The following is a 26,114-nucleotide window of genomic DNA, read 5'->3' as shown; positions in this document are numbered from 1 at the left end:
TTGCTAACGTGTACATGAAAATCCAGGTACTCCGGATTCTACAAAAAATCCTTATGAAAATACCCATGATTTCCTACATAGATTCATAATATATAAATCCATACTTCCGTCTAAAACAAGCAAGAGATGATAACAATTAGTCTTTGATTTTATTTAAATTTTTACGTCTGGTACCGGCAGAATGCCTGACCCTCGTAAGACAGATTTATGGACGCCGGAATCACCGTTGAATTTTGTAGGTGAAGTCGACCATGAAGAACATCCAACGTAGCAACCAAAAAATACAAATTACTGCTAAATCTTCTTACTCTGTACTTTGAGAATCTAAATCAACAACAAGAAGTATTGCTTCATCAACCGTTACCATGTGAATCAAGCCCAGACCAACGACCAAAACGACATCAGATCACTTGAAAAAGATGGAATTATTAGTACACTCAAAGAAATAGTAAGTTAATTTAACTTTACAAAATGTCAATTTAATTACAAAACATAAATGTCATTGCATTTATATAATTGATACAAATCTAGTATATAAGTCGAGTAAACTATACATTTGTGATTAAGTGAACAATAATTTCAATTATCACGATTAGAAAATTAAATTTTCAGTATCTATAAGTCTTATTCTGTTTCAGTTTTATACTTAAATTAACTAGTAATTTTAAGGTTAATGAGTAAAATCAAATTAGTTTTGTTTTTAAGGATTATATTTTTTACTTTTAATATAAAATTACCAGAGACTTTAAATCGAGTTATAACACATAACAATAAATTCCAAAAATGTTAGCTTCTAATCAGGGTTTTAGTCATTTTGGAATATAAAACTTCGAAAATAAGTTTCTTAACATGGACACTACAAAAGGTAAGCGCCATCTAGTGGCGATCACCGAACTACTCCCGTTGCCATTGTCTAGTACCAGCGACTCCTCCTTTCTCTATGAATATTTTTTCTCCCCAGAAATTTTTCCCTTGGCTTAATCAATATTTTGTATAGTTGCAGCATACGAAATTTCTTGCGTTAAAAGAATAATATTTATTCCAAGAAATTTAATTTCTTTTTATCAATTCAACAAATACTTTTTGGATCAAAAAAATTTTCGATAAAATAAATAATTCAGTTAAATTCGCGAATAATTATTGCATTAAGCACAGCTAGATAAAATCGTTAGATTTTTGTTAAATTTGATTAAACAAGATATCAAGTATTCAAATTTGAGTAAACATTTCTCAAAGAAACTGTATTATCGATAAGAAAAAAACTCGATATCATCCATGGAGAATAGAGTATTCTCCACGGTATCATTCGTCTGTGTCATAGGATTCTGTCTTTTTGGGATCTGGACCATCGGGACCTGTGTTATCAATGCATTCGTACCATCTAATCTGGGTCATAGGTCATAGACATCGTCCTTTTTATTAAACACGCACGCGTTACGCCGTCGCGTCTCTGAGCTCCCGTCATTGCGCGGGAAATTCAAAAACACTAATCGCTTACTTTTTAATTTAAAACAAAATCATATGAAAAATCACTTCAATGCTCTAAAATAAATTATCTAATACCTGAAAACTTTTCAATTACTTTTATAAAATAATTTTGCATTAATAAATTATTTTAAAAATATGTAAATTCGAATGTTATTCTTATTATTTATTTAAATATTCAAAATTCCCTTAAATCCATTCATTGCTTTTTGAAATAATAAATTCCAAAAGAACAATATTACAGTTTTTTTTTCTTTCAACATTATCTTATTGTAATGACAACTCTATTATACGTTTCATTGTTCTTTAAATTACAACCATATATTCTAATCCTTAACATCCCTGTCATAAATTTTAGACAATACCTCTATTGTCAATGGAATAAGGTCACAGGCGCCCTTTATATTAAACTTTCATCTCCCTCTTCAATTTATTTAAGCCGCGTAAAATTAAATTTAAAAAAAAAATTCAAAATTATAAAAATTACAAATAAACAAAAATTTCAATTATGAAGATCAATAATAATTAATAAATAAACAATCTATAATTCAAATAAAATAAATGTCTAATTTTAAAAATAGAATTTCAAATGTCATCCGCAAGATGGCGCCCTGCAAAGTGACAAACAGCGCCGCTTCTAGTATAAAATCTTAAACTAAATTTCCGTCAAATCGATATTCTACTAAAATATTGACTCCACGATTGCTGTCGCAGACAAACCGTAGTAGAGCCAGACCAGACGAATAAAGAACGAGAAACGAGAACAAGTAAAAAATAAAAAAAGTTTTTAAGGTGCAACTACGATGTGCTTTTAATTAGTACACTTTTTTATTTATTAAATACTTTTAATTATAAAATATATATCGACGAAAACTAAACAGTTATAGTTACAGGAAAAGAAACTAGATATTAAATATCTTATAAGTGACAATAAAAGACAAGAGACATGTTTGTGTCAAGTGCAGTGTTTATGCTAACACTATTTGGATTTTCACATGGAATTCCTCCAGAATCCTGGCCTATACCGACCTCATTTAATGATCATGGAGGTAATTATTATTTTATTTATAAATATAAATTTACTGACGTCCCATTTGTCCCATAGTTCGCTTGTTTTATTTTAAAACTTTCTCTCACCCACACAGCAGAACCTAATCCCTTTTCATATAATGTCGTATCATTTTTTTTTGCTTTACTCGTTACCTGTTATGGCGATTCTGTTAAAAATTTCCACTACAAATCAATAGCTTTTGTTAATTTTTATTTAAAAATTTTAAATTATTTTTTAAACATTTATTTTATACGGCATTAATTTAAAAAAAGAAATAACCATTTTTATTTTATATTCCTGCATTAATTACTTGTCAAACAAGTTAAGATTCAATTAATATGCTTTATATTGCACAATATATACCCAAGTTTGGTATTTAATTTGCATTTCACTTATTCAATTATTACACATATGGAAAATTTTAATTTAAATAATAATAATAATTATTATGGATTTATTTAAGTACACTGATGTGAGGAATTATTTATAGGAAATAAAATTTGTTGTTGTTTAGGAAATTATTTGAATGGGGGAATTATTAAATAAATATTGAATAATTAAGAAATTTTTGAGAATTATCAAATATTTATTAAAAGTCAATAAATCTTTGTAAAGGCCGCGAAAAGTTAAAGGGGAAAGGAGATACAAAAAAAAAGAGGATATTTTTGTGATTTTTTTTTCAGAGTACGTTCTTTATTAAAATTCTTAAAATTAGTGACATTGTTAAGCATCATTTCAAGAATATTCTGCTAAATTTTCATAAAAAAATATTGAAAAATAAGCTAGTGGTAGGGGGGAGAGCCGAGTCACTTAAAAAAAGTCTCCATGCGGTAGGCAGGATAACTCATGACTGCTTCATCTGAAATCAAAAAACCTACAAGATTTGTTTAGTACATAAGTTTGATGGATTTGAACGAAGGAATAAACAAAATATTCATTTTTGAATTTTTGGTAAAGGTGCAATCAAAAAACTCTGATTTTTGCCAAAAATCGCTCCTTTTATTTAATTAAAAAATAAGTAGTTATTGGAAAAAAAAACCGTTCAAATCCAAGATAAACATGTACCAAAGAAACCTTTTTGGTTTTTTGATTTCGGATGAAGCATTCATGAGTTATCCTGCCTATCGCATGGGGACTTTTTTAAACTGACTTGTCTCTCCCCACTACCACTGGCTTATTTTTAAATATTTTTTTATGAAAACTTTTTCTTTTTGTATCTCAGACCCCTTTTCCCCCTTGGAGGAGTACAAAAATTATATATACACTGAGAAGAAAAGTAACTTTTAGAAATATTGTAGTTTCTGTTTATACACAGACTAAAACTGGTTTTTTGACGTAAGAAAAAATTTTGAATTGTGAAATGAAAACAAAAATTTTCTTAAGATTAGCAAAAATTTTTCTTGACTCAAGAAAATTTTGCTCACCCCAAGAAAATTTTTGTTTTCAATTTATAGTAAAAAAATATTCTTGCGCCAAGAAATTATTTTTTTCTGTATAATATATATTTAGTGCAAAAATTTGATGACTTCATACAAAATTATTTTTTAATTGAAGAAATCTGAGCTCAGCTCAAGATTTGCTGATCTTTTTTTTGGACTACTGTAAATAAATTTCAATTTTCTTCTGTCCAGTAACATTATTATTCAATTTAAATAAAGATTTAATAATGCGATAATTTTTATTGATCAATTACTTAAAAAAAAGTTGTTTTTACAACAGTTAATTTAGTTTTTTTCTGTGTACGTTACTCGATAACTTCTTAATTTAAATTGTCTATAATAAATTTATTATATTTATCACAAAGTTTGTGCGCCACATAATTAAATATTTGTTATTACGATAAACTAAATAATTATTATAAATTCAGAGTACAATATACATTATTGTTAAAACACTTAAAAGTATTATTAAAATAAAATCTAAGTGAAAAATAACATTTCGACCGTTTTAAGTAACATCAATTCTTTTGGGTTTACAATTATTTATATCCGAGTCTTTTTGTGCATTATTACGTGGGAAAATCAATTGATGAGCTTTGATATTATCATTTAGGCCAACAGTGCACTGTTCTTTACATACCAATAAAATATACTTGTTATATTCACTATAGTAAAGATCATTTTGAACAATAGAGTATTTTTTTTTATCATTCGTTAAATGTATAGAGTATTTTGTTTCAACTAATAACATTGCCCAGATGTAATTATTTAATAATTAATGAGGCTGAAGAGATTATGTAGCCATCTATTATATTAACATGAAAGGATTTAATATCTCATTGTAACAAATATATTCACTTTGATAAGCAAAATGTTTTTTCAACATTAATAACTATTTGTGAATTTTTAATAAATTCACCCCATATATTAGGGTGGGCAAAAAAAGGTAATTATATAGAAGTGATACCTTACGAAGATATAGAAGAAGATACTTTATGAAAAAAAATATGATAATAGCCCAGAAAATAGTTTTGATAAAAAAATACTTGAAAAACTAAATATGAAATTTTAGATATAAAAGTGAAAAAAAAAATAGGTAACTCAATTTTTGGATCAATTATCAATGAAAATTAACAAATCCGCTGAAAAGCTGAAAAAAATGGCACCAAAACGAAGTCCGCAGCTCAAATACTTTTTTTTTTATCACAAAAAATGGCGACAGCCCCACTTCTATATAATTATCCAAAAAAAAAGTTACTGTGAAAATATCGTTCAAGATGATGAAAAAAAAAATTCTGGTAAAGTTTGAGCTCTTAGTATTAATAAGAAGAGTCGCTTCTTCATGATTTTCGATTTCCCATTTAAATAAAATGAGAAAAAAAAATTTTAAGTTTGAAATTTTATACCTCGGCAATGACTCATTGTACAGAAAAGCTCAAGATATTTCTTGTGGGAAATTGAACGCTGTACAAAAAAGCCTCTTATCATTTTTTGATAAATTTATATATCCAAAAATTATTGGAGCTTTAAGTAAAATTTATAGTAAATTTCGAGGTCTTTTTCCTTTTCTGGCAAAAATATCAGACTTATCACAAAATATCATAAGATCTTTTTTGTAGACAATTTTATTTCCTACAAATTATGTCTGATAAATTTTTTTCAAATTCTGCATAATTTTCTAGTTATTGAGTTTTTAATGTCGTTTTTAAAAAAAGTAGTGTTCTAGTGAATTTTATGGTAACTAAAAAAAAAATAGTTTTTTTTTTGGCTCACCCTAATATATATATATATATATACCTCACTATATCTATATATATATTAAGATGAATATTTAAAAAAATTTTTTTTAAAATTAATTATTAAATAATTTATTAAAAAAATAAATTCTTAATTAATATATTTATTAATAAAATAATAAATAAAATTATTTTGTCTGTATATAATTATAATAATGTGATGATGATAGAAGTTATTTAAAGAATTTTGTACGATTTGTCACAGTTTAAAAAATAGACTAATTCTTTTTAGTTTAAAATTAACATTCTACGAATCAAAAGAGGTCTTCAAACTTAATAAAAATATTTATATATATATCAGTTTTGATTTATATTTTCTTTCCCCTCTAAAACATTTAAGTTTAGATACATTTAGATTTATTAAACTTGAAATATATTTTACTAAGTGGTATATTATTAAAAAATAATAAATTTGAAGGACGATAGTGAAAGCAACGGACACCGGATATTTTTTTATGTTTTAAAAAAAAGCAATCCGACTTAGTATGAATAAATTTTAAAAAACTTATAAAATAGACCTCATAAAATTTAATTTAAATGTCTTCAAATAACTTCTTTATTTTTATAATCAAATGTAAGGACTCAAAGTTTTCCATATTTTTCAAAGTTGGATTTTTAAAAAAACGTAATTGGTTTTTCAAAAATTCAAATCTTTTATTGTTTATTATTTAATACTACAGTACTGTTATTTTTAATGAGAAATTATCAGAGTAAAATCTAAATAATGCATTCAAAATATTATAAATCTTTAATGTTAATCAGAATGTTTTTTTTTTTTTTGAAAATAGTTAATAATTATCTGATGATTACTCATGCTCGTTTACTATAGCCTGTAATATTGAACGCCGTTTCACGGTGCGGAAGCCTTAAAATTTTTACGAACTTATTGATTTATTTTGATCCTTCATGAAGAGATATTAATGCGAGTTACAGTAAAATTTAATGGCAAGCCATAGATAGCGAACGTAAATGTTCTCAAATTCTATTCGGTACATAAATATCAGTAATTACTTTTACCTTTTATACAAGACTTATTTATAAATAAACCCACATGAAAATATCACATATAGTAAACATATATTAAAAAATATATATTACAGATATAAATATATATGTGACAATACATGAAATCTTATATAGAAGTATACATAGATTTTGGCTGATTTTATTATATTTTTATATATGTTTTCTCTTATATAATTTCATATATTTTCGTATAACTTCAATATATTATTTATATATTTGAAAACTTATAATTTCAATATATTCAAACGTAAATGTTATTTATATATGGAAACAAATAAGAATACATATATAATTCATCATTATATGGCATGATATATGTACCATATATTTAACTTTATAAATTTTTGTATATTTTTCGATATATAGAACTATATAAGTCTCCCCATATATGTAAGAATAAATAAAATCTATTCTTTTCTGTCTTCCTCTCTCTGTTATAAGATTCAAAAATTGTGTTCAAAATATATATATATATATACCAATTTAATATAGTGGAAACCTAAAACATGCAAACCTTCTCAATAAGACAATTTATAGATAAATTGAGAAAAATATAGATAGCCCGAACTGGGAATCGAACCCAGACCATGTCGGTATCGCGCCGAGTGCTCTACCAGTTGAGCTATCCGGCACTATACTATATTCCGTTCAATTTTATCTATAACTTATTGAGCCACACCGTCCATCGTACGGTATTAACACCAATTTAATATAGTGGAAACCTAAAACATGCAAACCTTCTCAATAAGACAATTTATAGATAAATTGAGAAAAATATAGATAGCCCGAACTGGGAATCGAACCCAGACCATGTCGGTATCGCGCCGAGTGCTCTACCAGTTGAGCTATCCGGCACTATACTATATTCCGTTCAATTTTATCTATAACTTATTGAGCCACACCGTCCATCGTACGGTATTAACACCAATTTAATATAGTGGAAACCTAAAACATGCAAACCTTCTCAATAAGACAATTTATAGATAAATTGAGAAAAATATAGATAGCCCGAACTGGGAATCGAACCCAGACCATGTCGGTATCGCGCCGAGTGCTCTACCAGTTGAGCTATCCGGCACTATACTATATTCCGTTCAATTTTATCTATAACTTATTGAATATATATATATATATATATATTTGCGCTAGCTTACAAATTTACATATATAATTATCAATATATATAATACATATATGCGCTAACTTATAAGTTTACATATATGATTATAAATATGTATAATGTATGTAATAACTTATAAACTCACGTATATAATTAATTATATTAAAACTTAGTATATTATATATAAGAAAATATATATATCGTTTATGACCACTTATATGGTCCCATATTGATTATATATTTTTCCATATATATTTATCATATATGGTATTTTCATGCGGGAACGAAGTTTCCGGTCATGAATACATTCACATTAATATAACATTTTTAGATCATGAATATGACTCACATTAATTTAAGAGAAATTAAATAATTACAAATGAGTCATTCCATAGTAAAAATGTCGTGGCTTTAACAATAAATAACCATCGATTTTGATCATTTTTAAACTTTAAATATTCAGTAATTCCTCTAGAATTTAAATATAAACAGGATTACTTTGACAAACTTATAATTTATTTATCGCGCCTTTTATTTCTCGAGTTTAGATCTACAGTTATATCTTGAGTTTTAATAACCAGATAATGTTGGTTTTGACAAACTCGTTACTAATTTATTACAATTTCAATTTTTTAATAATTTATCATCACTATCAACGACAAATTATTTCAAAGTTCACATGTGCAAATAAAACGTCATGTGACGATTAATTTATTATGTTCCATTTAAAAGAAACTTACACCATTTTATTTCGGAAGTTTACAGATAAATCTTTCCAATTTAAACAAAGTATTGATTTATTATCCTTACATCCAACAAAAAAAGGACTAATAGAAAGTAAACATTTTTATTAAAAGATTTATTTCAAATCAATTAAATGTTATATTAAAAAAAAAAAAAAAGAAATTGCTATTTAATTTCACAAATTTAAATAAACGAACAATAATTTTTTATTTATTTACAATAATTTTTAAGTTAAAAAAAAAATTATATCGAATAATTTCTAAGAGCAGTTCATTCTTCTTTCTATATCGCTCCCGACTGAGCAAAGGTCATTTTTTTTTTGTTGTACTTATTCTAGATGGAAACTTTGTCTACGTTTTTTGCCGAAATAAATGAGAATTTCCAAAAAAATAAAGCTGAAATTGCTAGATTATAGTACGGTCCATTGGTCTTTGCTTTTTATATCACGTATAGAGTTTTTATCCAAGAAAAAACATGGGTAGAAATAACTAGAAACTCGCTCCAGACAAAAGTATGTTTTATTGATGATTATGATTATCAAAAAAATAAATTCTTGAATGAAAAAATATTTTTTTGTTACATGGAAAAAAAAACTTTAAAAGTTAGTGTTAGAAATTGCAACCCGAAATCTGGGTGTCAATGTACACTAAATTTGAAAAAAAAATTACAATCTAAGAAGTAATCTTGAAACGTTAAAAAAAAATCAAAACTTGTACAAAACTCGAAGTAAAAATTACAACATATTATTTAGAATAATAATTTCTGTTGATTATAAAAATTACTGCATTCAAAATAAAATTTACTAGCGACAAATAAAAATTATAATGTACCAATAATTTTTACTGTTGTACTTAGTAAATATTAGTTAACGCGCTTTGTGAAAGATGTATTCTGGCGAGTAATTTTTACAATCCAGATGGTAATTTTTACAATCTCAAATAGTAATTTTATCTCCCGGAGTAACAATTTGTCTTACCGACATTCTAAAATGTATAGTACCTACGTAGAATTACATTGGAGATGTAATATTTATCAACTACGAGACAAAAATTGCGACTAATGTGCTAACTTTTAATAATTCTAATGACAATTTATACTTTTTGTAAGATTGAACTATTTTTATATGAATAAGTAAATATTGATTTTTCCCAAGCGAAAATTTAACAAAGCTTTATTGTAATTATTATGATAAGTGAGAATTACAATCTAGAAAGTAATAATTCAAATAAAAATTTAATTTTCTACAAATCGTAATTTTTTTTATGGATTGTAATTTTTTATTTGAGATGGCAAATTTTTCATTGTGATTGTAATTATTATTTAATTTTGATCTGCATTTTTCTCCGTGTAAGGAATTCTAAAATTCCAATAAATAAATTTTATAAAACGCGCCTTGAATTTTAAAAATTAAAATATTAATTTTTTCTGCATAGATAATATAATAAATTTTAATAATTAGACTAAAATTATTCACATTTTAAATATAATTAAAGAATTACTATTTAGAATGATAGCATTTACTAATCTCTTTATCATTATATTAATTATTGTTTCTCGATTTATATAGATAATTTTTCTTCGTCTAATAGTAGATTGTGTGGTAAGGAATGAAAGACAATTTCAAACGAGGGTGAGATCGATTGAAGCCGAAAGCGAGGGCTGCCATCACACAAAGATTGAATACGTGTTCTGTTGCCCTGTTTAGTAGGAAGGAAGTTGCATTTTTCTCTAATAAGAAAATAAGTTACACATATGCCAACTTTTCTACAAATAATGACCAAAAAAAAGTATGAAAAGTATGCATACTACGAAAGGTTGGATATTCTAATCCACGAGTTCGCTACCCTTCGGCTCGAATAGAAAATTACACACGCAGATTGGAATGTCTTACTTTCCTTGCTTGGTATACAATACACTATTTCATAATAACCTGCATTGGAAGTTAGTTTCAACGTCTGGAACCAGCCGAAACCAGACAATTGAGAACCAATATAGCATTTACTTATTTAACTGACAACTTGGTTAATTAGCATGACTTATTATTATTCTAAGGTTTACAATAAGCAATACGAATGCAATTATGAAATCTGACAAGGTAGAAATGAAGCAGAAACTAATTTAGCAGGTACACAGAAAAAAAAAGTATTTCTTGACGCAAAAAAAAAAAAAATTTACCCGCTCCAAGAAAATTTTTGCATTATGAATTGAAAATGAAAATTTTTGGGGGCAAGAAATTTTCTCTAGTCCTAAAAAAAAATTGGTTTCATTTCATACTGCAAAATTTTTCTTGCGCCAAGAAATACTTTTTTTCTGTGTACACTCAGAAAATTAAATAATAGGAGTTACTATCTAGTTATGGTAAAAATTTCTGCCATCAATCAGATAGTAGTAAATATTATCTAGATGATTGTATAAATCATCTAAATTGTAATATTCACCATATTTATGATAATTGTTACAATCCTGTATGTTAACTAGAGTTAATTATTATAATTATTCTAAATAGTTATATTTATAATCCAGATGGTAAGAGTTACCATCAGAAATTATAATTGTTACCATCCTGATAGTAACTGTTACGAAATTTATTGCAGAAGTAAATATTATCATCCTGATAGTAAATATTACCATCCTGATAGTAACTGTTATCATCCCGATGGTAACTGTTACTATCCTGATAGTAACTGTTATGAAATTTATTGCAGGTTATCATCCAATAATTATTAATTCTATTAAGAAAAATTATAACACCAACTATTTTTGCATTGAAAAACGTTATAGTCATTCTAAATGATAGGAATTAAAAATTTAGCATACTAAACACAATTACTTAATTTTCTAAGGCAACTAAACGTTTTCTGTCCCAGAAAATATTACCAACAACTTTTTACCCTCTGCATTCCATTGATTTGAAATTGGTTGGTTTTAACTGTTAAAAAAACATTCAAACTCAAAATTTCAATGTAGCTGCTACGAAAACATGCTTTTTGCTCACCTTATCCTTTAAGAAGGATCTGCACTTTTCTCTATTGCACTCAAGTCCACGAACGGTACTATTATTTTTGCACTTGCGCAATAAATGGAAACTTTGGTGGTTTTGTTCTTAAACAAACGTATATTATCAAAAAATTAAAGCGCACTTCGCTATATTAGACAGTAGTACATTAATGTGCAGTCTGTAGTTTGTATTTAGAGATTTTGTTTCCGAAAAAAACAGCCAAAAATATCTGATAACCCTTGTTAAAGTTGTAATTACATCCTTAACCACTAATTACAGTATATGTATACTAAGTGTATATATAATATAATATACTTATTGTAATAATGATATCTTTTGATGATACAGTACCTCACTTGGATCTGGAGAGCGTCGACAGCGGTTATCATGGACTCGTTAAAGAAAACGAAACTCTAGTTGAAGTAACACCACAAATACGTGCCCTGGGAGCTAAAATATGTTCATATCGTATTGCTAATAAACATCACGGAGATGCGCCTTTCGAGATTATTGTTAAAGAAAAAGGAATAGCTGTATTACGTGCATTACGTGTACTAAATTGCGAAAAACGCCGCAATTATAAATTCGATATCGCTGCTGTTGCCTGCAATGGTGCACAATCTGAAAAGTAGGTCTTATATTTTACCATTCACACTCAATTATTATTTTATTCTACCAAATACCTACTAAAATAAATACTCTATATATTTATTAATTACAAGTATTTATTTTTTTAATAAAAACTGACGTACGTAAAAATATAATTTTTCTCTCTTGTGAATTAAATATTCAATAACAAAATAAAATAAAATTGAATTAGAGTTAATTTTAAAAACCCCGTCACTTGAATTAAATTTTTTTTTTTTTTTTTTTTCATTCTCTTTTTACAGTGCAACCGTTCATATAACAGTAATTGATGTAAACGAATATGCGCCGCAATTTTTACAACCAGCGTACGTGAGTACAGTAGATGAGGGTCGTTTGTACGAAGAAGTTGTCCGAGTTGAAGCATCAGATCGTGACTGCACACCTAAATTTGGGGATGTATGTAAATATGAAATATTGACGGCTGATCAGCCTTTTGTTATCGACAATGAAGGAGCAATTCGCAACACAGAGCCATTGGACTACGAGCGTTCACACAATTATATCTTGAGTGTCGTTGCTTACGACTGTGGAATGAAACAATCAGCGCCAGCAATGGTTACCGTTAAAGTAAACCGTGTATGTTCACCTGGATGGCGCGGAATTCCTGAACGGGTTGATTATGCCGCGGGTACTGGACCACAGCCACTGATACCTTCAGCACGGCTCGAATTGTGCGACGCGCCATGTTTGCTGCGTAATTTGAGGGCCACACTGACACTGGCTACTGATCACATTGGCAAAGGCTGCGATCGTGATACTTACGGTGTAAGGAGTCAGCGTAAATTATGCGGCGCATCTCGTGACAGTGTTGATTTACTTCCCACTCCAGGACCTACTACCCCGTGGACTGCAAGCTTGTCGCGAGATGAAGGCCGTGAAGCTGATGAAATTTTTGAATTTGACGGAAGCGTTTCTGCGGCCATTGTTCCTGCTGATGTTCTTGACCATGCACTCGCTCAGAAATTTACTATTGGAGTATGGATTAAACACCGACCTCGTCCACGACAAGACCCACATGTCAAAGAACATATTTTGTGTGCTGCTGATGATCATAGTAAGTTCTTTTTTTTATTATTATGTTTTATAACAAATTAGATGAAGTGTGAGGTAAGAAACCCAATACCCGGTCACTTTTCATCAGAGTAATGTGAGAGATTAAAGAAAATGATGTTAGATTTTCATTTTTTATACGTAATTATTAAAAAATTCTCGGTACTAGTATTCGAATAACAATTTAACAATGCACATTGTTGTTAATATTTAACTATTATACCCCTGCAGTACATACATATTTAAACATAAATTGAATAATAATGAAATTTGAAAATAAAAAATCTGAAAATTAGTTGATTCTGCGGGTCACCCTCGGAACTTCTCGCTGTTTTCGAGTTCTAAGAGTTTGAAAACATTACTGTCAGTACTTTTTGAGCTTGTCAAGCTCAACAATAGTAATGTCGTACATTCCATTGCGAAAATTCAAGTAATAAACGAAAATGAGTAAGTGAATCGTTGTGTTTTTAGAATTTATATCAGCAGTATCTTTGGAAATAATGAACCGATTTTGTTGTCTAAAATGGCATTTCGCGCAGTTTTCTGACTTCTAACATTGGAGAAAATTTCGAAACATTTGATAAATAATATGAGCAATTCCGAATAAACGAAGTAAATCGTTATTTTTAATCACCAATATCTTTTGAAATAATGAATCGATTTTGACGTTCAAAAAAAACACCGTCATCAATTAGTTCAAAATTTCAGATTTTATTAGAAAAAAACACTTTTTTGCAATTCTTTCGACAATGGTTTCTTTTGAAAGAATGAACCGATTTTGGTGGTTGAGGTGACATTCAACGCGGCTATGAAGTTTTAGAGCTGATTATAGATTTTGGAATTAATTTATCGAGTACTTTGCAAGTTATCAAAAAGAAAAAACAGTTTTGAAAAAATTAGTACAAAATTTATTTTTGAAATATCTCCGAACGTACCGTATCGATTAAGCTCAATTTTTCAAAAGTTGTTGGAATTAACGAGCCGCTTCAAAAGCAACAAAAAACCCAAATCGATTTATCCGTTCAAAAATTACAGAATATTTCCATACATATGTAGTTACATACAAACACACATACATATATTCGGACATCATGTTGAAATTAGTCACAATAGTTTCTTAGAACCTCAAAAAGTCAAGATCTGTTAGAAATTCAATTTTCGGAAATTGAAGCGAAACCAATAACTTCCCGAATTTTTGAAAACTTTCAATTTTCTCAGTGGGAAGTTAAAAAACAACCATTTACTTTATTATTTTTTGTTGTTGCTGTGTATTACCTAAATTGTCTCAACGCCCACAGGGTCAGGCGGTTTTCAGATATTTTTAAAAATTTTTAATTTTCTAAGCGGGAAGTTTAAAAAATAACAATCAATCCATGAAACTTAAAGTAAATTTATATTTTTTAAAATATTTTTGTGCTCTTTAATCTTTCTTGAACTATCAATTTTTCTTATCTAAGTCACTGATTCAAACAAAATGAACGTTTAATGTTTGAAAGTAAATTTTCAACAAAGATAAAAAATGTGTGCAAATCATTACGAATAGTTTGCTGTATATATTAACAAGATCAAGTACTAGTTCAACAAATCTAACAAATTAAACCTAGACTAGATCAGATAATTTAAAAGAGTAAACAACATAAAAGACATTCTATCGATTTTAATCTCTCAGATAAATCAACAAAGAATTTTATCAATCCGTTTATACTTCACTAGGACTTTAATTTAACTGAGAAATGTTTAAAATTTTATTTTTTTCGCTTATATTGCGTAAAAAAACACGTCGATGTTTTGGAAATTGATTAAAATGCATTTTTTTTTAAATATTCAAATTTTTGAGTGATTGATCTAAATTAAAAAATAGTTATTCTGAATAACAATCGTATATAAATATATATTCCATTGGAATTGATCTGGTATTGGGTCTGCTTTAATTAAAATTAAAAAAAAAAAATTTAATTCTAAAGCTCAGGAAAAAATATTAAACACAAAAATACATAAATTTAATTAAGCCTATCGTGTCGAGAGAGTATTTGCAGTTTATTCCTTTTATTTTATTTCTTTTTTTTTCTTTTTTGGAGCTTACCAAGTCCGGCTTTATTAGTTTACAAGAGAAGTGTACCGAAAGTGAGCGCGATTATCGATTCGATGACTAAGCTTTGCTGTCCTTAGTGTTTTTAAATCCTGCTTTTCTGAAAAACTCATAAAAATGCCAACATAAATAGTAATAAAAATAAAAACAAAGCAGTAAATTTAAAAAAAAAAATTGTTTAAATTAAGTCATGAATAAAAAAAAAGAATTAAAAAAACTTTATTAAAATTTAATCACATTGTTGAGAAAGCTTTTTAAAAAATTTTAAACTCAAACATAAGTCTCAAACTTTATTAGCAAGAAAAGTATACGTACCGAGTTGCTACGATCAGTTTAATTAATTTTAAACATAAAAAGCACAACTCGAAATGAATTCTCTGTAAACTATCTGTCTCTTAATTTATTTAAAACTACATCTGAAACTAAAAAAAATAACAAAAATTATTTCCAGTAAAATTATAGTTATTAATTGAATCGTTTATTTTAGAAACCCCATAGATCAAAAAAACAAAATTTTTCAGGAAACACAAAAAAAATTTCTGGAAAAACTTTCCATTAAAAAAATAAATAAATAATTTAAGACAATAGCGTTCGCATCTCTGAAAAAGATTCAAACAAGAAAAAATTCAATTTTTTAATTGAAACTATTTAAAAAAATTATTTAAGGTTGACTGGCTTACGGGGTTTCTCAACCAAACGGAAAAAAAGTTATAAAATCATTGTTTTATAATTTTTTCCACTTGAATCATTTATTACGCTGATGAAATGAAGTATAAAATATGTATTTGAAATCTGAAACTGAGAAATTTAAAAAAAATAATAATTAATTTAAACATTTTAATTAGTCATATAATAGTCAACAATAAAACATTTGAAATTAACTTCCAACAAAAGCGCGAATTTTAAATTAAAAAAAAAAAATTATTTCTGTAAACCCTAGCAGATCCTAATTACTGTAAATTACCGTAATTTACGATATTCAAAAGAATTACCGCAAAATATGATATTTTACCCCAAATTTCAGCAATGCTGCGACATTTCGTCGTAAATTACCACAATTTACGGCATTCCGAAAAATTGGCGTAAATTGCTGCCAATACGCATTTGCGGTGAAAATACAGCGATTTACGGCACGTTTCGGGAATTTAGCGTAAATTGTGTTAATTTGTCGTAAGTTGCCGCAATTTGCAGTAAATTTCGATAAAATCCGGTAATTTACCGTCATTCGTACCCGCTAGGGAAACAAAACTGCATATCGATACTGCCATTCTAATATGTCGCATCCCAAATTTGGGAAATTTTTCAGGTGACGGTAAAAATGTTTCACAGTCGCAAAAGAAAATTTATTTATTTGTATTATATTTACATTGGTATAACCTAAAAATTAAATTTCACGTTTTTCATAAAATACAGGTGTTTGTAGTGAATAAATAATTATGAATTATATGCTATAAGAAAAGTAAAAAATGATGCATAATTATATTTTTACTCATGTCGTTAATTGCGTCATTAAAATTACTTTAAAATTAAAAACATCAAGCGTGGCTGAATTTATAAGAATGTGGAATACGACATATTAAAATGGAGCGAAAATCTGCGTTTGGAATACGATATATTAGAATATTTTTTCAAAAATTTTAAATAAACCATTTGACTACTAAAATTTTCACATAGGCTGCACATTGTTACAATTCCATATTTCTAAAAAAGTTAAAATGTCAAATTTCGTGAGATAGGGCATATTAGAATGGCAGTGTCGATATGTTTATTGAGAAGCCCCATAAATTATTTATTTATGGGGTTTTTCAATTAAATGAAATTTCTATGACCCAGTTAATTATTTTTGAAACTCTGATTTGATGCAAATTTTTTTTTATTTCTATGGTAAGACATTCAAAGAACTTAAAAATACAAAAAACCGTATCTCGAAAAAAACATGACTTATGGGGTTTCTCAAATAAACGATTCAATTAACAAAAAGTATAACAATAATAAAATGATAAATGTATTTTTAGAAATGAACCGTCACCACTATGCATTTTTCATCCGCAACTGTCGTCTGATTCTCCTCCTACGTCGTGATTTCTCTGAAGGCGACCCCAACATCTTCCGGCCAGCGGAGTGGCGTTGGAAACTACCCCAGGTATGTGATGACAGATGGCACCATTTCGCCGTACAAGTCGACTTTCCACGCGTATCACTGTTTGTCGATGGCGAAGAATGGGCAGCCGATGAAAAGAACCCCGAGGTAATAGACGACTGGCCATTGCATCCAGCGAAAGGTGTCAATACAACTCTTGTAGTGGGTGCCTGTTGGCAGGGAACAGATAACAAAACAAAACATCATTTCCGTGGTTATTTAGCTGGTTTATCTGTCCTAGTAGGACGTAATGAAAAATCACAAGTATTGACCTGTTTACGTCGTTGCCAAGAGGGTATACACATACCGTCTATGGAATTATTACAGCCAGGTACACAATTACGTACAAATTCCGACTTAACAGAAGTACGTATCGACGGTGACAATCATACGAACGTTGAAATACTACTGCGTCGTGTTGGTTATACAAATACACGTCGTTTTCCAACACCTGGACGACGTAATTTCCGTATTGACACAACAATAGTATGCGAAGGCAGTGAATCACATCCACTACAAATACCCTCAGTACAATCATATGTTACAGTATTACCACCACCACGTCCTGGTATAACTGTTAATGGTACTGCGTATGTTGCACGTGAATATGCTGATTTTCGTTTAGGTGTACGTATATTTCCCGACGCTAAAGTAACTGCTGGTACAGCAGCACGTTTAGATGCATGTGCTGTCAGTGTTTATCCGAGTTTAAATCCTGATCATGAATCACTTGGATTACCAACCGATGCACTACATCAATTTCATTCAATAACATCGCGAATTGATCGTGATGGTGTCGTATTATCCGGTGCAGATACGCCATACAAGTATCAACAATTAATACGTTTGATAACTTATACTAATCGTAAACCCGCGTACTATCTTGATCGTGTATTTAAATTAACGTGCTCGGAATTGAGCGGTAGATTTGCTAGCAATGAGTACGTGCAGACATTGGCTGTCATACATCCTAAAGAAAAACCAACAGCATCACCAACAGCACAATCGCCGTCGCACTCAACGCCGGAGATTCCACCGATTGTTAAAATACTTGAGCCAATACAGGGACACGTTCAGCTGTCACGTCATCATGCTGATACTTCTGATGAATATTCAACGAGTCAATTACATGACAGCCATACATTAATTGGCGCCAATGGTAGCAGTCATTCAATAACAATTATTGCAGCTATTTGTATTGGATTTTTAATGCTCCTGGCTGTTATTGGGTTCAAACGCGTGCGTGGAGCTGCGTCGGCAGCTAAACAACGGTGTGCAGTTGGTGGTGATGAATTGACTACCGAAACTGAAATGGCTTGGGATGATTCTGCCCTTGCTATTACTGTTAATCCGATGGATCGCTTGAATGATAATAATGAATCACATAATAACGGGAACAGAGACGACGGTGATGATGAATCTGGATCGTCAGACACTGATGATGATTCATTTCGCGATGATGATTTAGACACTAGTGATTGTGATAATGATTGTGACTTAAATCACGCTAGACATACCCGTCATCACAACGCCCCGCATCATGATCTTGAGTGGGATCATCGTGATGTTTAAAAGTATCTTTAATAATCATTTATAAAATCATCATAACGGTATTAAGACGAGTACTCTGTTTTAAATTTAAATATTAATGAAGCTATTGCTTCTGTGCCCTTTTCATTTATCAGCTCAACATTTGTACTGAAAAAAAAAAAAAAAATAAGTGATTCTAATAATTGATCACCTTATTTTTATTATTTTATTAAATACGAATTTTTTTATTTTATAACTTTTGAAATTTTAAAATATCTCAATAATTACTTAATCTTTTTTTTTTAGATAAAACTTTTATCTATGTTTCGAATAAAAACTGACGTCAGTATTTAGACAATTAAAAATTGGATTATATTTTTTTAAAATTTTATTTCGTATAATAAAATGTGAAAAATTTTAAATATTTAAAATTGAGATATTTTACTTTAAAATTTATGAAATAAAAATTTTATATTTAATAATAATAATATATGTGGAAAACAAATACTCAGATATAATTACAAATGAACCTTTTTATATGATCATATATAAAAAATCGCCTTATTTGGCCATGTGTGGTCATATATAATCATGCCTGATGATATATATCCATCTACGATCGGATACGATCATATCTGACATCAAATATAATCAGGTATTATTATATATGATCGAGTATTATCATATCTGATATCATATGCGATCATTTATGCTATTATATATAATCATATTCGATCAGATTTAAATTTAAACGACCATAAATAATCACGTAACCTCATATCTGATTAATTTGAATATATATGACCATGTCAGAAATCATATATAATATCATGTGTGGTCATATATAATAATGCCTGGTCAAATATATTCATTTATGATCAAATATACCACATCCGACGTATAAAATGACCAGGTATTGTAATATATAATCGGGTATTGCCATATGTGATCATATATGATGTTATATAGGATCATCTCAGATCATATTTTTATTTAAACGACCATAAATAATTATATAACCTGATATCTGATTAGTTTAAATATATATGATCATGTCAGAAATTATATATGATCATATCTGATATCATGTTTGGTCATATATAATCATGCCTGATTATATATGATCAGGTATTATCATATGTAATCATACATGATGTTATATGTGATCATGTTGAAAATCATATAGGATCATATATATCCATCTATAATTGGATAAGATTATATCTGACATAAAAAATGACCAGGTATTATAATATATGATCGGGTATTATCATATGTGATCATGTATGATATTATATATGATCATATTTGATCGAATTTTCATTCAAACGACCATAAATGATCAGATAACCTAATATCTGATCAACTTTAGTATATGATCATATCGGAGTATTTTTTTTCCTGTAATTAAAAATTTAAATAAAACCTAAAGCTGAAATTAGTTTATTTTTTACGACGTTAAATATTGATTAGACTAGTGGGCACTAAACTGAGAAGACAATTAAATAAATTTAAAATAAAAAAAGGAAAGAAATGATGATTGATGATTGATTAATGATAAGAGAAGATGTAGAAGCGTCGTATATCCGTCCCTATAGATGGAATTTTTAAGTATAAAAAAAAATAATTATTAATTAAATACCACAAAGTTAGTACTCTGCTTAAGCACCGAATTAAAAAAAAAACGTAAACTAAAAAAAAAATTTATAAGTAAAGAGCGCACGCTTATTTAATTAGATTTCTATTCACACGTCTTATGACGATAGATTGAATACAATAAATGACGCGAAAAAATAATTTTTAAAATCAATAATCGTAAAGTCATCCATATTTACAATAACAAAAAACAAAAAAATATATATACTAAAAACAATGTTTCATATAATTAATTGCCTTTTTACAATTCATACTCGAGATAAATATTTTTTTTATGCCTCAATATTTACTTTTAGATAAACAAAGGATTTAACTTTTAAATATATAAGTAGAGATAATGTATTTGCAATTTAATTTTTTAGTACTTGTTATTATTGAGAAAAAAAGAAAAAAAAAAAGAAAAAAACAAACAAATCCTTTTAAAATTTTTTAAAATACAAACATGACACGACTGATTCACTTGAAATTACATTAAAGAGAATCGACGCTTGACCTAAATTTATCTCATCGATTGTCCTCCATTCGAACACGTTAATATTTTTTTTTAAATTTCATTTCACGCAATTCAAATAATAATTATTATTTTTTATTATATTTATTTATGAATCAATTAATTGGAATAAATTAATGAGGGTAACAATCGTGGGATAGAAATTTAAAATCCTTTATTTTAAATAAATCCGGTGTTGGTAGTAACAGGCAGAGCCTTGGCCATATTTAAAATATTTAATAAATAATTAAAAATTTTAAATTAAATAATAATGAGTATTTAAATTAATTGAACAAAAGAAAATAATAACAAACGCTTGCCTATTAATTAATACTTGAGTTGAATCTCGCATTTTTGCACGGTATTACTTCTTAAGTAATACTTTTAACTCTTACTAGCTATAGTTAGTAATATATATATATATATATGTATATATAAATTTATATATGTATATATATATATATATATATTACATATGAATATATATGATGGCGTATTGTCGGGTATCTTATATATGATAGTGCTTTACCGTCACGTATGGTATAATGTCATATCCATATACATATATGTGTATAGGGTATATATGCATATATCGAGTACTGTTTTTTTTTATTTTTATTATTGAGTATTAAAATTATCATATATTTTTTTTGGAGTTGATGGAAATCATCAATTTTGTACTTTGATTCCGTAGTACATGAAATTTTTTTTTTTAATTTTCCAACTGATGAAAAATATTTTTATTTTGAAATTGAGAAATGAAATTTTTTTGTAAATATCCCAGTGAATGAAAATCAAATTTTTTTCAATTCAATTTGAAAAAAAGGATTAAAAATATTTTTATTTAATTTTTTCATATGAAAGTTAAGTTTTCTTCAAGAATAATTCGAATTATTTAAATAATTGAAAAATTTTTTTATTTACAAATTCCAAAAAAGAGGAAAATTAAAATTTATATTTTTTTTCTAAAACCAAAAATTTTATTTATAATTGTAAATAAATAATTTTAAATATCCCAGTGAATAAAAATCAAATTTTTTTTCAAATCAATATTTAAAATTTTTGAAATTTTATTTTTTCATACGAATTAATTTTTTTCAGTAATAATTCGAATTATTCAAATAATTAAAAAAATATTTATTTACAAAATACACGAAAGAAAAAATAAAATTGAAATTAATATTTTTTATTCTAAAAACAAAAATTTTTAATTTTATTTGTGATTGTAAATATCCCAGTGATTGAAAATCAAAATTAAAAAATTTTTTTAATTTTATTTTTTTCATACATTATTTTTTTTAGTAATAATTCGAATTATCCAAAAAACTAAAAAAATTTTTATTTACAAATTGCAGGTAAAGTAAAATTTATATTAATTTTCCCTCTAAAAGCAAAAATTTTATTTGTGATTGTAAATAAATAATTTAAAATATCCCAGTGAATTTTAAAGTATATTAATAAAATTTAAAAAAAATTTCACGGCTAAAATATCTACAAAATATAAATATTTAAAAATAATATTCTCTTCATAACTTTATCTCAGAGTACCTGAGTTCCAGTTTCGTTATTCCATTATCACTAGCTAGCAAAAAAATATAAAGATAACAGTACTGTTTATATGCATATATACATTAGATGTGTATATATATGCGCGTGTGCATGTATATACATTCAACGTATAATCCATTAATGCCATGAAAAATGAAATTATTATTATTAGATACATACATAAAATTATATATACATACATACATGCATACACATGTAAGTATGTATGTAATATATACCTACATATACATTTATATCCGTTCATAACTTTTTCTAAAGTATTTATACATTTACACGAACAAATAAAACCTGAGTGTTCATTTTTATTCTTTAATCATTAAACTTTTTTTACGTCCATCGTTTATTTTAATATTTTTATTATTTTTTATCTCACCAATGAATGGATTAAATATATATGTATTACTTTATTTCATTAATATAATATCCTATTAATATATAATTATAATTATTATTTTTTGTGTATGACTATCAATATTATTATATTATATATTAATATAATAATGTCATAAAACAAATTTATTTTTTAAATATGCATATCATATCATTTTTATAAGGACGCACTGTCCATTTTTAAATACATTAAATAATAATAATAAATTAACAACAAATAATTATTTCATAAATTCAAAATACTTTTTTTTTATTTCATTTATTATTTTTATTTGAATAAAATTAATTCCCGCCGAATGAAATAATTTTTTTTTAATGCATTTCAATATTTTTTTGATAATTAAATTTTTTATTCAACGTTTTGTGCATTTTATAATAATTATAATATTATTATTGTTATTTAAAATATTGTGAATAAAAAAATTGATTTTTTTTTTTTACGTAGCAAACGTTTCCTCGGGAATTTAAATGCAAGTTAATCGATTCTACTGTAGAGTGGGTGGGGCAAAAATAATAAAAGATAAAAGTCAAATATTAAAATCTGATACTCTATTGTATTCAACTAAGAGTTTATAAATGAAAAAAAAAAAATCAATTTTAAAAGAAGAGAAAAATACAACATTTAATATCGATAACGATTTTTACTTTTATTTGCATACAAATATATATATATAGTATTAATTCATTTGTATAGATATATGCTGAACAAATTCATTAAATATACAAAGTAAATAATTTTTTTTTTTTTTTTTACTGACAATTAAATCTTGATAAGAAAATTAATATTTAAAATAATAAAATAATTTATTTCCATAATTAAAAAACAAATTCAAATTTCAAAAGCGACTTAAAAAATTTTTTTTATTCAAATTATATTTTTATTTAATTATTAATTAATTTTTTGAATATTTTAATGCAAAAAAAATTTTAATACTTAACTATTAAAAAATAAAAAAAAACACTGCGTTTAAAAAATATTTTGATTAAAATTCGAACCGCCAATTTTCTTGTAAAATTCGAAAAAATTTCTAAAGAATTTTTTTGAATTTTCCGATTAATGATAAATAATTTACTTAAAATTTTTATGCATTAGAAATTTGTAATTATTTTTTACAAATAAAAAAAAGTTAATCTAAAAAATATTTTGATGGAGTAAATAAAGAATTAAATTTAAAAAAAAAAAAATGGACTTAAGATTAAAAAAGAAATTATTAACTTTTCCATTAACTACACAGAAAAAAATATTGTGTTAAAATCAACATAATGTGTGTTAAAAACGGTCCGTATAATAATTGTGTTATTTTTTTAACACCGACTATTTGTGTTTAATTTAAACACAAAATTTTTGTTAAAATTTAAACATAAAACTCGAGTAATACAAGTGAATTTAACACTTAAATGTCAGTGTTGACACAAAAAAAATGTTAACGTTTACATTTAATTTTTGTAACATTGATATTTAATAAATGAAATTAATTTTTAATTTTGAAATTTATAAAATTACTATGAATGTACCAGATATCAGACAAATTTAAAATTATCAATAATTGAGTAAATAATTGATAAAATTAAATTTTTAAAAAATGCGCATTTAAAAAATTTTAAAATTAATAAGTGCATTTTTTGTAAATATTACTTTTTAAATTATTTATCCTACTTATTTATAATTTTAAATTTGTCTGTCTGCTACATTCACACTCATCTTATGATAGTAAAGTTAGCAGACATTTGAAATTAAAAAAAAATTCTTTTAACAGATAAATAATGAAAAAAAAAATATTTCTAAAAAAATTCACATGTCAAAAATTTCATAAACTATACGTGCAATTTTTCAAAATTTTTGTAAATGTCTGCTAACTTTATTGTTATCTCATTTTTATAAAAATTTTTCCGTTACCGTTAATTATCTTTTTAACAAAAATTTTGTGTTAATTTTAAAGTAACACTTAAATAAGTGTTAATTTAAATTTTTCTACTAAGTAACACTTTTTAAGTGTTACATAGTAGATTGATTTTAAATTTAACTGTAACACAATGAAATGTGTCGATTTAACACAAAAAATTTAACACAGACATAATATTTTTTACTGTGTATATTAATTGCTGTTAAATTATAATATAATAAAAATGTCTACACCATAAAAAAAAAATGTACTTAAAATGATGGCAACTAGTTAACATTTAGATATTTGTATTAGATTATTATTAATAAATAAAATAAAATATATGTATATTATAGATATTGTCAACAATGTGGATATGAATTTGTAATGTTTAATGTTTAATGTTTAATGTAGTATATATTGATATTTTTTAGTTAAATATAAACAAAAAATTTATAACAATTAATCAGCGAATGCGTTTCAAAATTAATAATAATAATAAACCAAGCAAACAATAATTATAATTAAAGTTAATAAATATAATATGTAATTACATTTAAATTACTTGCAAATAATGCGATAATAATTAAAACTAATCATTAAACGCTTATATTCTAATAAGCTTTTACGTGCGAAAATGTTTTTTTATTTTTATTTTTTATACAACAGCTGTTTTATTTATTATTTAAATTTCAATTCATTAATTGATTACATAACTTGAAAATTAATTAGTGCAATAAATTAGTGACTGTTAATTAAAAAAAAAATTAATTAATTAATAAATTAAACAGTTGATTGTAATAAAATACATTTTTTTCATGATCCTGAAGTCAGCAGACAATTAATAATTTTTAGATTTTTTTTTAAACAAATGAATTACAAAAAAAAAAAAAAAACTAAAAAAATGCACATGTAGAAAATTAAAAAAACTACAGGTGCAACTTTTTCGAATATTTTTTTTGTACAATTTATTATTTAAAAAAAGATTCAAAAATTATAAGACATCAGCTG

The 26,114-nt window shown here is 26.3% G+C and overlaps 1 protein-coding gene across 2 annotated transcripts; it reads left to right on the top strand.

The window, feature by feature from the left end:
- The first annotated feature begins 2,192 nt into the window (after positions 1–2,192).
- LOC103571555 (calsyntenin-1) lies at positions 2,193–19,311 on the top strand. Of its 2 annotated transcripts, none has more exons than XM_008549747.2 (5): positions 2,193–2,277; positions 2,379–2,534; positions 12,007–12,286; positions 12,549–13,360; positions 17,461–19,311. In XM_008549747.2, exons 2-5 carry the CDS (start codon positions 2,432–2,434, stop codon positions 19,155–19,157), a joined length of 2,892 nt encoding a protein of 963 aa, XP_008547969.1. In that variant the 5' UTR covers positions 2,193–2,277; positions 2,379–2,431; the 3' UTR covers positions 19,158–19,311. The 2 variants fall into 2 exon arrangements, with proteins under 2 accessions (XP_008547969.1, XP_008547970.1); XM_008549748.2 differs by having other exon boundaries at positions 2,216–2,277; positions 2,373–2,534.
- The last annotated feature ends 6,803 nt before the right edge of the window (positions 19,312–26,114 follow it).

This window comes from Microplitis demolitor, chromosome 9 (assembly GCF_026212275.2).
Source record: "Microplitis demolitor isolate Queensland-Clemson2020A chromosome 9, iyMicDemo2.1a, whole genome shotgun sequence".
Taxonomy (NCBI): domain Eukaryota; kingdom Metazoa; phylum Arthropoda; class Insecta; order Hymenoptera; family Braconidae; genus Microplitis; species Microplitis demolitor.
The sequence above is the reverse complement of the archived record's forward strand: the minus strand, read 5'-3'. Positions and strand labels throughout refer to the sequence as shown.